Source organism: Hemicordylus capensis, chromosome 2 (genome assembly GCF_027244095.1).
Source record: "Hemicordylus capensis ecotype Gifberg chromosome 2, rHemCap1.1.pri, whole genome shotgun sequence".
Classification (NCBI taxonomy): Eukaryota; Metazoa; Chordata; class Lepidosauria; order Squamata; family Cordylidae; genus Hemicordylus; species Hemicordylus capensis.
The window spans coordinates 50,053,930-50,070,915 of record NC_069658.1 but is presented as its reverse complement, the minus strand read 5'-3'; the positions used below and the strand labels follow the sequence as shown (position 1 = coordinate 50,070,915).

At 40.8% G+C, this 16,986-nt stretch overlaps 1 protein-coding gene and 1 long non-coding RNA gene across 4 annotated transcripts in view; one reads left to right on the top strand and one right to left on the bottom strand.

The window, feature by feature from the left end:
- The window catches only part of UTP15 (UTP15 small subunit processome component), a 21,424-nt gene extending 8,347 nt beyond the window's left edge, over positions 1-13,077 (top strand). For both annotated transcript variants that reach the window (XM_053291275.1, XM_053291273.1), the window contains exons 5-13: positions 1,314-1,492; positions 2,765-2,890; positions 3,719-3,854; positions 4,934-5,018; positions 6,428-6,574; positions 7,605-7,706; positions 9,461-9,594; positions 10,657-10,715; positions 12,468-13,077. In XM_053291275.1, coding sequence (XP_053147250.1) covers positions 1,314-1,492; positions 2,765-2,890; positions 3,719-3,854; positions 4,934-5,018; positions 6,428-6,574; positions 7,605-7,706; positions 9,461-9,594; positions 10,657-10,715; positions 12,468-12,661 — 1,162 coding nt within the window. In that variant the 3' untranslated portion in view covers positions 12,662-13,077. The remainder of the gene's footprint in view (positions 1-1,313; positions 1,493-2,764; positions 2,891-3,718; positions 3,855-4,933; positions 5,019-6,427; positions 6,575-7,604; positions 7,707-9,460; positions 9,595-10,656; positions 10,716-12,467) is intronic.
- LOC128342997 (uncharacterized) lies at positions 9,493-16,986 on the bottom strand. Of its 2 annotated transcripts, none has more exons than XR_008315290.1 (3): positions 16,796-16,986; positions 15,266-15,433; positions 9,493-9,630 (listed from the first exon to the last, which is right to left on the bottom strand). It is a non-coding gene; the product is annotated as an uncharacterized LOC128342997 (long non-coding RNA). The 2 variants fall into 2 exon arrangements; XR_008315289.1 differs by lacking the exon at positions 9,493-9,630 and adding an exon at positions 13,002-13,135.

Below are 16,986 nucleotides of genomic sequence, written 5' to 3'. Positions count from 1 at the left end.
GTGCGCGCACGTCAGAGACGTGAAACGCTCGCACGATGTGCGCACGTACAAAGGACTACTGGGAGTTTTTTTAGAGCAACATCAGGGAAGGGGCGGCAGGGAGGCATCCTGCCGCCCCAATTACTCGTAACGTTACGGCGCCAGAGCGGGAAAGCGGCAGGAGGGGTAAGTAAACCCTCCCGCCGCTCTTAAAGCTACCCCCCCCACCCCAGTGCCTGACCGCAGTGTGGTGGTTCCATGCACACCCCTAGGTACAGCTGGGAAAGGGTCCTTTCTGAAACTCTGGAGAGGTGCTGCCGGTTAGAGAAGACAATACTGAGCTAGATGGACCAATGCTTTGGCTCTGTATAAAGCAGCTTTCTGTGTACGTATGTAACTCCATACTTCAAAGATTAGGTTTTTTAATTCTATTTCGGTTTATTGAACATAGAAAATGTATTTAAAGAATGCTTTTAGTGGAGTATATATGCATGTTACAATCTATATTTTGTGCTCATTCATCCATTCAGTTTCTGCTCATGTAAGCCCTTTGGTCATCTAAGAGTGGTCTCGGTTAGGGCCCTGATGCTTTGGAATGTGTTACCTAAGGCATCCCACCTCAGCTGATTTCTAGAAACAGAGACAACACTTGTTCCTGTTCATCCACACTTTAATTCAGTTATATTGTCTTAACACTTTTGAGTTCCTCATCTTAAACAGTTTTTATAGCTCTTTAATGTGTAATTGTTCCTTGTGTTTTAAATGTTCATTATGTATGTTCACTTTAAATGCGTATGGCAAACAGACAGGATATAAATGACTGAAAAAAGAAAATAAGGGGGGAAAGCTCAAAAGAGGCCAGAATGGAAATATTAGAGGGATGTAGCTTTCTAAAATAATGTTGATGGTTTAGCTGTACTTTTATTACATTTTTTATCCTGGAACAGTGTGGATATGTGGGATTCCCTAGCGGCCTCCCATCCAAGTAATGACCAAACACAGACCTGTTTAGCTTCAGCAAAATGACAGTATTATGTGTCCTCAGATTATGCCCTATGACCAATATAGTATTAAAAGTTAAACTGTATAGAATTAAGAGGAGTCATGCTAAGTCAGGCTGTCTTTTTACATACCATCAAGCCATTTAGCCTTGTCCAGTAGAGGTTTTTCATATAGATTTCTAACAGCTGAAGGATATGACTTGAGAGTTTTTGTATATGCGCTCCATTTCTAGGCATTTAATCATGTTATCAATGGTCATGTAGATCAAGATAATGTTTATATGAATGGTTTTGCAAAAGACTAATGTGGGTATTTTCAATCTTGTTTTTTAGAGCAGTACACGTTGTGGGCTTTCTGTCTGATAAGTACCGAATAGTATCTGGAGCAGATGATTATACCTCAAAGGTGTGGGACGTCTCATCCGCCTCAGAAATAGTATCTTACAAAGAGCACACAGATTATGTGAGATGCGGCTGTACTAGTAAACTGAATGCAGATATTTTTGTTACAGGTTTGTGGGTTACTTTGTATGATTTATATTGGTTGCACTGGTTTGCTACCTGACACTTATTTTCTCTTTGTGGATACTACTGTTTAAGCACAGAAGGCTCATTTTGACTTTTGCTCTTCTGCCTGTTCCTTCCACTCTGTGCCTCTGTATTTGGTTGTTCCTAATCTTTGTGACTGCGTTCAGGTAAAATGGGTTTGCTGCTGCTGCTTTCTTTCTTTAGCTTAAGCGTCATTCTATTTTATTTTTCTTTGCTCTATTAAGAGTTGCACTGTTCATCTAAAACAGTGATAAAATGCTGAAACAAAGGGTTGACTTATAATTACATGTACTCTTTATTGATACAGTCAGCTGCCGAGATATTATGTGGTGATGAAAAGTCACTAAATAGCTTATCTGTAAAACAAAGAAACAAAATCTACAGCTGTCTCTTGTACTTGTGACTACATCGGTTTATAGGCCTGTGTATTGGAATGTCCAGTTCTGATTGTAGTGTATCACCTCCCCTGGTAATGCATGGCAGCGAGTGTTCCCAGCATGGCCAGTTCTGTGCAGTACTTGCCATTTCCTGCAGTATCTTTGGTGCCAGGGAGCTTTTTCAATGGAACCAGAGCACACATGACCGGCTGGGAAGGCATGCAGGAACATCTGGGAAATATAGTTCCTCCCAGCGCTTTCCCCATGGAGAGAGTGACACCCCCACACACCTTTCCAGCCACCCCTGTGGATGAGGTTCCCCTGACCTCTTCTACAGAACCGGAGTCCATAGAGGCATCTGGAAAGGAGCACCGGGATGTCGTTCACTTCACAGAGAAAGCACTGGGAGGAACTACGTTTTCCAGCGTAGTGTCTATGTACACCTTCCTAGCCATTCATGTGGGCTCCATGGAAGAAGCTCCCCTGGTATTGAAGAGGGCTGTACGGGGAACATTCACCTCTGTACGGCACTGGGTGCAGGGTGGTACACAGTTATCAGAACTAGGCATTCTGATACACAAGCTTATATTTTTAAATTTTTTTGCTACTACATTCTGGATTTAAGGATCATGCGTGTGTAAGGTGGCTTATGAATTACTGATAAGGACAGTTACTATTCCTTTGTGACTTTTTGAGGGGGGGTAGTGTGGAGAGAAGGTAGTGGTTAATCACAGATATTCTCTCTTGAGTCAGGGGCAGTTTCAGTAATCAGTACTTCTTCCAAATATTATTTTGACCTGGGGCAACATTCTACTCTAAGATCCACAAAACCTCTTCTTTCTCCTGGATGTCTTCTAGGTTCTTATGATCATACTGTGAAAGTGTTTGATACACGGACGGAAAAAAGTGTCATGACGATAGAACACGGGCAGCCGGTTGAGAGCATTAATCTTTTTCCTTCTGGAGGTCTTCTTGTAACTGCAGGTACTTTACCATATGGCAGATACCAAGACTGAATGTACACAATCAAGTTTGTGTTAGAGAGGAGAGGAGAGCTGGTCTTGTGATAGCGAGCACAAATTGTCCCCTTTGCTAAGCAGAGTCTGCCCTGGGTTGCATTTGAATGGGACTACATGTGTGAGCACTGTAAGATATTCTCCTCAGGAGATGGGGTTGCTTTGGAAAGAGCACCTGCATGCTTGTGTGCAGAAGGTTCCAAGTTCCCTCTCTGGCATCTCCAAAATAGGGCTGAGAAAGACTCCTACCTGCAACCTTGGAGAAGCCATTGCCAGTCTGTGTAGACAATACTGAACTTGATGGACCAATAATCTGACTAGGTATAAGGCAGCTTCCTATGTTCCTCTGAATTATATCCATCTGTGTGTCAGGTTTTGAGAAGGCCCTTTCACTCTTCAGTCATGTTGATGTAGCACCTAGTGATGCAGTCGAGCACTACACAGTGTTAGAATGCTAAACAACTGGGAAGGGGACTATGTCTATCTTTTCATCCAAACAGGATTTTTGTTCAGAAATAGAGCCCACAAGTGCCTATTCCCAAACTCGGATAACCAATCCAAAGGTGCTATAAAGGATTTCTAGAGTTCAGTGGTTGGGGCTTCAGGGTCCTGCATAGCTCCTTGTTTCCTTGTACACACACAGGTGATGTATACTGATTTTGACTATACTCCAGAGCAAAAGCTATACCTACAGTTTAACTGCTTGTGTCTACATGTCAAATGTCCTATTGTTTGTGATAAAATGGATGTGCAAATAAAAAAGGGTTTCCTTCCTTCCTCTCTTTCTCTTTTACAGGTGGCCGGTATGTTAAAGTCTGGGATATCCTTAAAGGAGGGCAGTTATTAGTGTCTTTGAGAAATCACCATAAGACTGTAACCTGTTTGTGTTTGAGTAGCTCTGGTCAGAGGCTGCTTTCTGGCTCCCTAGATAGGTTTGTATTTGTCACCATTTATCTTAGCTTTTCTAGAGAGTACTCTATACCAGGGTTTCTTAACCTGGGGCCCCCAGATGTTGTTGGACTACAACTCTCAGAATCCCCAGACATGGCCTTTGTGGCTGGGGATTCTGGGAGTTGTAGTCCAATAACATCTGGGGGCCCAAGGTTAAGAAACCCTTCTCTATACCATGGTGAACCACTTTTGTACCCAGAGTAGTGTGTATTCTATGGTTGTGCGATGCAAGGGCTGAATGTGATATTGAGCAGTGCTTGAATTTCAGCAGGGCCAGAGGGGTCTCCTTTCTTAGGTTTTGTAATGCTCTCTTAGGCTACTGTTTCCGAAAGGCTGCAATGGGATCATGATTTGGCCAAAACTGATGGGAGTCCGAAAGTGGGACGTTGTGGGAGAGGGGCTGCCTCCCAAATTGAGCTCTAGTATTGGGCACACAATTCAATACCCCCAAAATATCAGGGTGCATATTCTTTTTTGCTTGCATCTTTAGATTTGAAAGTTTAGACTTGGTGACTAGTCTTATTTTTGCACAGAGTTCTGTTTATACCAAGGCATAGCATTTGGATTGAAGCTCTACATAGCTCACTGGATAATTGTTTGATAGTTAAATATTGAAGTTGTAAGCAAAACTGAGATACAACCTACCCCTCAAGCAAATTTTGCTGTTAAATGTGTTTTCTGCAATTTTTCTTATGCTGAGAATTAGTCTGAGAATTCCCACAAATCCTTGTCAAATTCCCACAAATCCTTGTCAAATCACATTTCCGCCCTTAAATATTCAGATCAAAAACCTTTTCTCTTCTGAACCCATTTTAATTTTAAAGAGGAATTGCCATTCCAAATGAGTTACTTTGAGCTGAAGAATGCAGAGTTGCTCCCTTGTAAGCTTGTATCCACATCATCATTTAAAATGGGGCCTTCATGTTTTGCACATTGGGGCTTCCATAATAGCTCTCCTTACTTCCCAAAGAATTGACAAGCTACCGGCATTATGCTGTAAGTTGAATTTCTGTTAAAATGTTTTACAGATCTCAACTAAGTGTTCACTTTCTCTTTGCAGGCATGTGAAAGTTTACAGTACAACTTCCTATAAGGTAGTTCACAGCTTTAACTATGACGCGTCGATTCTCAGTCTGGCATTAGCAGTAAGTACGGCAATAATAAAGCTTCTGGGAACTATGGGGAGCCTCCAGAATAGCAGGACCATGAATGGAACAAGTTCTAGGTATGCAGTGGGAGGAGGGAGGACCTTTGCCAACCCTTCTGTTCCTGTTGCATTCCCCTGAAAAGATATCGCCATTTGTTCAACAGCCTGCTCTACTTTCAGTCTTTTACAGTGGTATTATTGACAGTACGTTGTTGTTCTTCTGTTGCTGTTGTTAATTCGATTTCTATACTGCCCTTCCAAAAATGGCTCAGGGTGGTTTACACAAATAACAAATACATAAGGTGGATCCCTGTTCCCAAAGGGCTCACAGTCTAAGAAGAAACACGAGATACACACCAGCAACAGTCACTGGAGGTACTGTGCTGGGGGTGGACAGAGCCAGTTACTCTCCCCCTGATAAATAAAGAGAATCACCATGTTAAAAGGTGCCTCTTTGCCAAGTTAGCAGTTGCATCCGTCAGTTGTCCAGAATGTACTGATGTTCTTCACAGCTTTATCAATCCCTTCTATTTCTTCAGTATGTCAACCCTGAACTTGGAGGGACATTCAGGGGCAGATTTTGGGGTGTGTGCAGGAGAGTGGGGCCTAGCGGCAGCAGAGGAAAACTAAAATTAGCAGAAATGTCACCTCTCATGCAAATGGAACTTCTTCTGTTCACAGAAGTACTAGTCTGGGTGCTATCCAGTATGGGTAATGACTCTTTCACAACTTCATAAATATGGTGACTTGCCAGCCAATAAACTCCCATTGCTCTGCGTTTGTAAAAGAATTAGTTGCTGGATGCCAAACTGTTGGTCCATACAGATCTTGTAGAAACGAATGGCAGTCGTGTAGGAGCAATGCTTATTGGATGGGACATCGTTCACTCATCTGGCTTAATCACTAGCACAGTGTTGCCCATTTATATCCCTTGGAGATATCTCCAGTACTTCTGTCTACTTTGGGCTATGTTGTTGAGGTTGTTTTCAGTACCATAGAAAACGGAGTTTAACTTCACTCCGAAGTAATAACAGATGTATCATGTAAGGCCAGTCTTTGGTTTAAATAAATAATAAACTTTAAATAAAATGGGGCTTGCAACACATTCATGGAAGGAGCAGATAGAATCTTAAAGGGTAGGGGGGATCCCCTGATAGGAGTGTGTTGTTCTGTATATGTGTTTGGCTGTTCTGTCGGGTAGCAAAGTGATTTGGGCACTTGACTGCATTTTGGAGGTTGTTGGCTGGCTGCCTCTTAGCCATTCTCTCTGTGGGACAATTCTCCCACCATGTAAACAGTCCATGTAAACAGTCAGCTTTGAACTGATCAAAGAGGAGCTAAGAGGATCAACAGGAATTCATCCTCCGTCAACCCCCGACTAAGCAAAACTGTTGTCTTCCTTTTTAGCCTGAGGATGAAATGCTAGTTGTAGGCATGACTAGCGGAATACTGAATGTCAAACATCGGAAGCATGAAGAGAGAGAGGCTTTTCACAGGAAGAGAAGGCCTGCATACAGAACCTTTGTGAAGGGAAGAAACTACATGCCAAAGCAGGTATGGGCCGAAAGGGATGCAATTGGTCTTGTCTCCTAGGAAATTGGATGTTTTAATAGGCCATGTGTCTGTAATAAAGATTTAAAGAGAAATCAGCAGGCTGAAATATTGAGTTGAGTAAATGATAGGATTAATGTTTAAAGGTGTCATCATGATTAATTGGGCAGCAGAAGGGAAGGCCTAATGTCATTTTTGGCATGCATATCTGAAAACAGAGATGATGAGGCTGTTCTCATGTGCAGCCCAACCCAGGCTAAGGAAGCCCGGCCTGGGTTAGGCTGCGTGTGAAAACTGCTCAGATCAGGCCCAGTCCCAGCAGGGCAGCGCCGCCTAGCCCAGCTTTTTAACCCAGTTTTTAGCCGGGGTTAAAGGCACGAGCATGCCCTTAACGCCAGCTCTGGGATCGTGTGTTCGCTCAGGCTATGTTCAGCAGAAGTGTGGACATAGAGATGGGTACCTAGAAGCCCATGTCCTAGAGGAGCCCCCCCCAATGGCACTGTGCATGTCGCACAATGCATTGTGGGATATCCGGTGGCCGGGATGCATGGTCCCGGCCTCTGGAGCGCCACACTTCTTGGCACAGCGTGGATCATCTGGGAGTGCAATCTGTGCTCCCCAGCAACATTAGGTCACTCGTCTAGAGGGAAGGTGAGTTGGCCCAACCTTCTCCCCCCACCCCCACCCGGTTGGGTGAATAGCCCTAATATATTTTTCCTTTGCAACTGTTGTCTTATTTCTATGTTGGTATAGGCAGTTTATAAGATTAATCAGTGAAGACTTCTTTAATCAAGTGACACACTTAGAAACTTGTACTTTTGGTAAATGAATGCTGCTTTTAACTTCTTGTCATTACAATGTAACTGATTGTATTGCAGGCAGGAGAAAAATAACCTACAAACCTTGATGAGAACTAAATATGTCTGCCTGTACACTTCTGTGGCAGAGAAACAATCTAAAACAATGTAAAGGTGAAATTAAAATAAGAGTGTATTTTGGCTTTTATTATGGAATGATTCCCCCCTTCTTTTAGGAGGATTTTTTTGTCAGTAAGCCTGTAAGAACTCATTTGAAGAAATATGACAAACTTCTGAAAAGTTTCCAGGTTTCCAAGGCTTTGGATGCAGCATTTCAGGTAAGGAAGTTTCTTGGGTCATCTTTTAGATAGATTGTTCCATTATACTAGTCAAACTGTAAAACTCTTCATGAAAATCTATCATGATCTGATCCATAACCATAGGTATGATAGTCTGTAGCACAGTCCTCGCTAAAACTGGGAAGTGCACAAAATTCTATGGGGACATACTTTCAAGAGGCACAGTAGGCTTCAGAGGGGAGAAGAGATTGGTGAAAATCACGCCTTCCCTGAAGTGCAGTGTAGTGTAGTTCTAGATGTCAGCCAATGACTGTAGGAAGCTGAAGGATTAAGGATGACTGAAAGATTCATATGATAAAAAAAGATGATCAAAGAATAGTGCTGGTTATTGTAGAGTTTGTTGTTTAGAAATGTTTTCTCATTTATTAACTTGACTTGTATCTTGAAAAAACCCTTTATTCATTTAAAGCACTTAACTTTTCTGATCTGGGTGTATTCTGAGCATAACATGCTTTTAGAGAGCATGTTAAATCGTGGCTTTTTACCCAGGCTTTTATATGATTGTCTTCACTGCTGCTGCTTGTTTTTTGTACTGTTTTTATGCTTGTGTTAATTTTTTTAAAAATCAGATTTGTTTTTATACTTTTTAGCTCAATATTTTAATATGTCTTTTTTATAATGTTTTTAAATTTTATTGTGAGCTGCCTTGAGATTTTCTTAATTAAAGGTGGGGTATAAATTTAACAATAATAAATAAATAAATAAATAAATTCCATCCCATGTTTTTGGCCTTGACAGTGCTCAGGCCACATACGTTACAAGAGAATCCTGCTAATCTCTCACTCAGTAGGTGGTGGCAGGTACTAGTTTTTTGGGGGTCTACACCTAGTGGCAAGATTAAACTACTATACATGGTCTTCTTGGCTTACTAGTTGGCGCCAGGGTCTTGAATATGATTCTAGGTTCATCACAGCACCACTACCTTGCAAATTACCAAAATGATCCATCTGATTTTATAGCCTACTGTGGTGAATTTAGGAAGTGAGTGGGGAAATACGGCTTCACCCTTGTACCATAAATAAAACTGATTCTTGTAAGGACTGGCCCTGAGGAACTGTGGAGTAAATTGTTCTTCCCTAATCCAATCCATACATATCTAATTGCATATGTGATCATGCTTATATTCTGTGTTCCTGTCCTGTTTTCATCAGCCCCAATGACTTTAGACTCCCTGGCCCATGTGCCATCAGGCCCTTGTAACCGCCACTTCTGTTCAGGGCCAATGCTACTGCTGCAGGACTGCCATTGCCACTGAAAAATATGAGAGCTGTTTGCTGAAAGTACACCTAGTCTTGGTTGGGAGTAGGTCAGACTTGTGGGTGCATCGCTGGATGATCCTTAAACAGCTCTTCAGCATTCCTGGGACCCTGTGCCACCCAGTCCCTTGGGAACTGAAGATCTCTGGTTGTTTTTAAACAAGTTGTGAAAACACACCTGTTTTATCAGGCTTTTAGATTACGATGTTTTTAAGTTTTACTTATAGTAATTTTAATCTGTTTATATGATTTTTAGGTTTGTGTTTGATTGGATTGTAAACTGCCCTGAGATTTTATTTAGGGCAGCATATAAATGTGACAGACTAATGATTAAGAGCAGAACTAGCTACTTCATTTTTGAGTATGAAATGCAAATGTTACATTGTGAGTGAACTCTGTGGACTAGGAAGGACGTTTGAATTGTCTAAATGCATGTGATCCATCTTAGCTGTGCTATTGTACACTTTGTGCTTCTAGGCCCCTAGAAAATGGAAATCTCCCGAAGTTACTGTTGCTGTCATGCATGAATTAAGTCGCAGAGGAACGCTGAAAAATGCTCTTGCAGGACGAGATGAGAAACAGCTCAGTTTGCTTCTTACTTTCTTGATAAGGTATTGCCAAGACTGCTTTTTCTGGACTGAAATATGCTACAAATTAAGAAGAACAGAGAGAAACCAGGATTTGAAAACTGGGGTTAGACAGCTACAGGAATACTAACATTTCTAGAGGCACTGCTTATTATATATCTGAACTAGAAGCCTGCAGACAAATGGTTGATTAGTTTGATGTGACATTCACCCTCTCTTAGCTCTCATAGCCCCCTTAGGGCTGTCAGGTGCAACCCTAAGTTGCACAAATGTCTGTCTGTCATATTTATATACCACCTGATATATGTATATACATGATATATGAGGGTCACATGTAGCCCTCAGGGACATACCTTTGGGTGGCACAGAGTATTTTTTGGGGAAGGAGAGATCTCTTCTCCCCCATAATTATCTCTGTCACCCAGAAGTATGTCCCTGAGGGCTGTATGACCCTTAGGGATATGTTTATGCAAGGCACAGGGAACGTTGAAGAGAAGGAAAGTTCCCCAATATTTGCCCTCCCCACTGCATGCTGTACCATGCGCAGTTAGGGTAACTCCTCTGCAGTGAGTGAGGAGCTCATGTTCTCCACCGTGATAATTAGAATGTCAGCCCGTCTCTTGACCGGCTATTCTACCACTATTTTCTTTCTCCTCGATAGCACACGCACATCCCTGACCTTAAGTGCTTAGAGGTGTCTTCAGAGCCCCCTCTCTGATTATTTCTTGTCTCAAATATAACTTTTTATTCTGAACCCCAAATTCAAAGTTATTCTGAATACCTGGGTCACAGTATATCCCCTGTGGGATCTGGAGTGCGGAGTTAAGTGTGATGGATAGGGATACCCCTTCCTTCCTTTTTTTGTTTTGTAGATGGAGATAGGACAGCGGGAGACAAATTTTTGAGTAGAATGAGATGGAGTGGTTTTTGTAGCTGGTGCTTTCACTCATATATCACTGTGGGTGGTTTCTCCTTGGAATGGACTGCATAAACTCCAAAGACTTTTCTACCTGTTCAGTCACAGAAGTGAAACTTTTGGGGCATGTGTATGAAAGTTAAGATCTCGCTTTTACCTTAATCTTGCAGGCATGTGACTGACACAAGATTTGCTCCTGTGTTGATAAATGTTGCAGAAGTAATTATAGGTAAGTACTAAGATGTGATGACACTAATTAATATATTGACTTCTGTCCAGAGAGCCAAAAGCTCTTTGGATTCTGAGGTTAGTCACAAAGAAGGATTGAATCCAAAATGGTTAAAAAACTATACTTTTTATTTGGACTGGCTGTATATTTGTATGATATTTGCATTGTATGGAACGGAAAGCTTGCTACCCTGCCAACACACTTGGTCAAATTCAAGGTATCTTCTGAACCATTTCTGATGATGATTATCAAATAATTAAGTAGAAAACTGTTGCACTGCTTTTTAAGGGCATTTGGGCTGAGCTTAGCTTATATGTCAGTTAATCTAATAAGCAAAGCTTCCCAAACCTTTCCCTGTGTAATTGCTTTTGTGCATTCTGCATTAAAAGCTTGACGTTTTGTGCCAAGAAACAATGGATTTTGTGAACTGTATAAATGATGTGAACTTTATATGTTTGCTTATTTTTGGACAATTCTTTTTCTGTTAGTCATGAAGAGAAGCAAAAGGTGATGTAAAATGCACTGGAAATCTTATCCAGCCTTCCCTCTGACTTCTTAGATCCTGTTACACTTCCCACACACGTTCATGCCAGAAGGGCTCGAAATGTGCCTTTCAAAGTGTGAGAGTGTGTAAGATGTCAGTATGATAGCTGCAGTTTGTAGGATGCTGAATTCATCATGCAGTATCAAGTTTGTGTTTTTAATTCTTGCTCCAGGTTGCAGAATACACACAACTTCCCTGCCTTTAGCAAAATGAGCAGCATCCCCAAGCCCTTGCATTGTTCACAGAGCCAGAGTCCATGCTAATGATGATTCTTTGCTTTCCACAGGAAAATGCTTATGGAAAGTATATCTTGTTAAAAAGCAAAATTAATAGAGAAGCACTTAAGATAATTATTCAAGGGTAGCTGTGTTGCTTTATTAAAAGTATTAAGAGTCCAGGAGCAATTTTAAGACTAACTAAAATGATTTTATTGAAGGAGAACAAGCTGTTGTGGGCCATCCTGGTTAGATTAATATAATTATAAACTAAGTAATACAGTGGTCCCTCTACTTACGAAATTAATCCGTTCCGAATGCACATTTGTAAGTCGAAAAGTTCGTAAGTCGAAAAGCGGTTTCCCATAGGAATGCATTGGGAACGGATTAATGCGTTCCGGAGCCTAGAAAAAAGACCCAGACCCCCAGTAAGGCTTGCAAACTGCACAGGAACATTTCTTTTCAAGAATAAACAGGCAGTAAACAGGCAGGCAAGTCAAGGAAACCGCATGTAAAATTAGTAAGTCGAGGAAACCCCATCTAAAAATTTGTAAGTCGAAAAAACCGCATCTAAAACCGGATCTAAAACTGCCGTTTGTAACTCGAAAAATACTTATGTCGAGTAGTTCGTAAGTCGAGGGACCACTGTATTAGTAAATTAGTAAATAATAAGCTAAGTAATATTAGCAAGCAGATTGGATGGAGTGGGATTGAGGCTGAGAGTGTAGCTTGGCAAAAGCCACCTAATGAATTTATGGCAGAGGCAAAATTTGAACCCATGACTTACTGATTTATAGTTCAATCTCTTAGCTGCTACATTGTACCAGCTTTCCCTTGCCACTTGTGGGATATTGTCTGATGAAGCAGGTAATTACCTATAGAGGATGATACTCTTGTAACAAATTTCAGTCATAAAAATACAACTAGTTACACTTAATATATTTTTACAATTAAGTAGAGAAGTTCAATTAACTTGCACCTTTTTCTTGTCAGATATCTACATGCCTGTGATTGGACAATCTGTAGTTATTGATAAGCAATTTGTGAAACTTCAGAATCTTGTAGAGAAAGAGATTGATTACCAGCAGGAGCTGCTAGAAGTCTTGGGAATGATGGATGCACTCTTTGCTACAATGGCAAGGAAAAATCCTACTCCCCTGAATGAGAACAAAACTGATGGTTTATAGAGGAATCATGGATGCTTTTAGAAGAACACTGGAACAATGGCCAATACTGGACCATTTTCACCTGATAATTCATTTGACTCTTTTCACCAGCTATGTGTTTACACCTTTTTTTCTTTTTTTCTTTTTAACAAACGTATTACTCCCAGGAAGGAAAATGCAAGATATATTTTTGAAAGGTGCATACTACTGGTGACTAAGGAGCAAAAATCCTTTGGGAAACATTTTATTGTCATCAGGAATATGTTGTATAACATATTCCAATATTGTATAAAGTTGGACTTTATAGAAACTCACTTGGCTCTTGATCTTGTGGTCACATAAAAACAAACTGCTTTAATCTTTCCAATTTCTTGAAGAACCATCCACTCAATTCCCAGCAACTCAAACCGTAATAAATATGGCACAACTTTAACAAAGCTAGATTGCATTGTTTTCTATTTTGTACAAAACCATCTGTGGTAACTTAGGCCTGACCTGAAATAGGAAAACAGTATATGGCAATACTACTGATATGCTCTGCACTTTAAAAACCAAATTCTTGCTCTGTGTGTATCTTTGTTCAAACAAAACCTGTTTTTTATATTTAGTAGCATTTCTAAGGATGCGTGTGCTGAATACATTACATTCCCCTTAGAAAATAACTCTAAATCCTAAGGATAATGATTTAACATCAACACAGACTTTGGCTACATTCTTTCTTATCCCAGCTGATTAGCCAGCTCACATTTGTTTTATACACATTGTTGATAAATGTCTTTTTCCATCACATGATACGAATAAGAACAGGGTGTCAGCCAAAGACTGTGATTATTCAGGAATCTCTAAACTAAGTGACAGGTCATTTTTGTACAATGTTGTCAGGATTGCCTGATGGCTGATGAGTGTTGATATTTGATATATTTGATATTGCCAAATATGTGAGAAGTTTAAACTTCATTGTGTTTCAGTTGGCAAGATGTGGACTCTTTGGGCCTGGAGCGATTTATATACCAAAATAGGAATATAACTGTTATCAGAACAATATGTTATGTGGCTGGGGAGAAAATGTTTTCTTAAAAGATAGAAAGACTGTTAGATAGTAGATCTGTCTTGTGTGTAAAGCTAGCTCTGCGTAAGTTCTCATGTCAATTGATCAACTTGCATTTGTATGAAAGGCAGAGCTTCGTGAGAATGTACCAGGAAATTACCATACAATATGATGTAATGCAGGGGTGGGAACTGGGTAGATTTGGAGTTAGTGGTAACCCCCAGGTTTATGTGAAGTATTTCTCCAGGAGTTTGGCCTCCCCTTTTTCCTCTCCTCCAGCCAATACTGCAGATCTGATTCGCTGGTGAATAGGAGTGTGTTAATGGCAGTTTAAATCTCTTTCCCTTTTGGGTTCTCAGGATTGCTCATTCCTTAATTCTGTCTCTCTTGCCTATGGCAAAAAAGAGATGGAAGAGTTGTGAAAAAAGTATTTTCCTGAAGATTTCAAAAACGAGGTGGCATGAGGTGTAGACTGCTACAGTTCTCTGAAAAGGGGTGCATAAGCAGCTGATGACACTTAAATGTGTGGGGAAGGGACAGTCTGCAGTTGCAGGGAAGATGTTTGCAGTTGAAGGGAAAAAGTTGTTGGATCTCTTGTGTGGCTATGGGGGGTAAGGGTGGGAATCTAAACCCTATCTGTTTTCAGCAATATGAGATCATTGTGATATGTGTTTCTGGCAGGAATGGTCAGTTCTTTATAGCTTCACAGTGATTTGGTTTAATATATAAGGCTGCAGTCCTATTAAGTAACTGGAGTAAAAATGCATAGATCAGGCTGCTAGTCTGCTTTTGTTCAGTCATTGTGGCTGGGGTTGATGGGAGTGTTCTTGCAGTCCAAGAATACCTGGGAACCTGAATTTGCAAACCCTGGCCTTACTGCCTTCAGTGCTGTAAAAGACAAGCCAAATTCATCCATACATGTTCCAAAATCTCCCACTAGGTTTATGCCCCTGAGAGTGGCCAGAGGAAGCAGAAGGCAGGGCACCTGCACCTTTTAATAATTAGGCAGTGGAGGACATTTTGGCTATTGCAGCATCTCTTGTGTAGTTTGTGGCTCTATGGAGCCCCCAGCTACAGAATATGCCACAGAGTATCAGTTGCTGGCGAGCAACGGCAGTAGAGTGATATTTCTGTCTTGCCATGCTTGCGAACTTCACCCACAATAAATTGTGGCTGGGGAGTGATGGGAATTGTAGTTCAACAACCTCTGGAGTGCCGAGGTTGCCTACCCCTGCCCTTGTAGAACTATGCAGCGATAAGCTGCTCCTGCTGAACCTTGCTTATTCTATACGATTACTGTCGGAATAGTAGCTTTGTATCTGGCCATGCACAGGATATCAATTTCCCGCCATTCCATCAGCTTAATGGAGCTGCTCCTTTTAAAAGGATGATGAGTAGGCTCACTAGGTCTTGGCTCAGAAAAGAAAACTCCCAGTATTGAAAGACTCTGAGGAAGTTTGCCTGCATTTGTTACCATCTCCACACATGCTGAAGCTTGAGTCTAGGGCTGGCCATTTGTAGACCTATGTCCCTTCTCCGTAGCAACAGAATACTCACAGGTAAGTGTGAAACCTTACCTTTTGGTTGCCAGGAATTGGATACACAGCATGGTTGCCTGTTTCAAGGTAAGTTATTCCTCTCTGTCATGTAGTGTTGTAGCCTCCAGAGAAGTATTTAATCGGGGATCTCCGAGTCCTCAACATGATATTCTTCTTGTAGTACTGAGAGGACTTTTCATCTGCTTTCTTAAATAAATTTGCAAAAGATGAGCTCATACCACAGCATATGAAGAGAGGTCAGGAGATCGGTTTAGAGGTGGTGGTGTGTATGTATGTGTGTACCTCCCTGCCCCCCATTGCACAGTGACACAGAGACGTTGATGAAATGCAACCCAAGCAGTTTTGGTAAAAGATAAGAAACCCAAGATACAGGCTGCTCTTTCATTAGGACTAGATGTTACAGTGCTACAGCTTAAGAACAGTTACAAAATATGCAAATAATATTTTAAAACTTAAATGGACATTTTCTTATAGTGAAACTTCTGTTTGTAGAAACCACATTTATTTTTCATGTGACTTTTGGAGAACTGCAAGCTCTAAATCTGCAGATGAATTGATGGAAGCTTTAGCTGCTGCCTCTGTAGGGGCCAAGTTTAATAGTGGGGCTCAGAGTTAAGAGCACAGTTGCTAACAGACTATTTTGACTCCAGTGTGCTGCTGTAACGGAATGAGAAGGAAAAATTTCAGATTGTCTAGCCTAACAACTAGGAGTGCTTTTTTTTTTTAAATTAAATTAAATTATCTCACATTTCAGTATACGAAAAATACCTCTATTGAGGGTCACTAATTTATATATAACAGGCTAATTTAATTAAAATTTTAATGCTTTTTCATAAACATCACCACCTTCAGTTTCATCCCTAGCCCAACAAAAGGCAGGATCTAGATTCTAAGTCGCATTGGCTGACATTCTGAATAAATTATTTAATATTACTCAAGCATTATCTAAGGACTGCAAATTTTAATAGGACTTCCTCTATTAATTATAGTCAGGATGTCCCCCCCCAATTAATGGGACTTAAGCTAGTCATGTCTTATTTATTTCATGCTTTGTCATGACTGCCTTACTCTGGATCCTTCTCAAAGTGTTTGTACTGAGTGGGGAACATCAGTACTATTTGATGTTTTAAATTATTTTTTAATTCTTATATTGCAATTTGGATTGTGTACAGCACCTACAGCTATCAAGCAGTATATAAATGAAAGATAAATTGTAAGACAGTTGCATTCATACCTGTTTCACTGTATATAAATGTGCTAAGAAGGCATATGTTTGGAATCTTATATCTAATGAAAAGTGGTTGCCTAATATGATACCGGAGATTATATCGCCTGGCACTTTATATGGATCTACCTAGCAGATGTTTGTACTACTTGCTCCAATCTATTCCTATTCTGTTGTGCACTTACTGCCCACTTGTGTATGCCTGTTTCTCAGAGAAAGTCCTCAGCAGAGCTTACTCCCAGGAAGGTGTGCATGACATTCTGAGGAAATACTCATAGGAGACGACTGCACATCTAACACTGTACTTACTAAGAAGTTCCTACCTGAAAATAATTCTTCGTATCTTGAAAAGAAGTGGCACATTATTCCATATTATTAACGAACACGGAGTACATGAAGGTAGGGTTACTTCCTCCTAAACATTCTTTAATGGCTGGCTTCATCATGCTTTAAACAGGCAGAAATTCAGAGGTGCCCATCAAAGCTCTAGGGTGAATCCTTCTGTCTGTTGCGC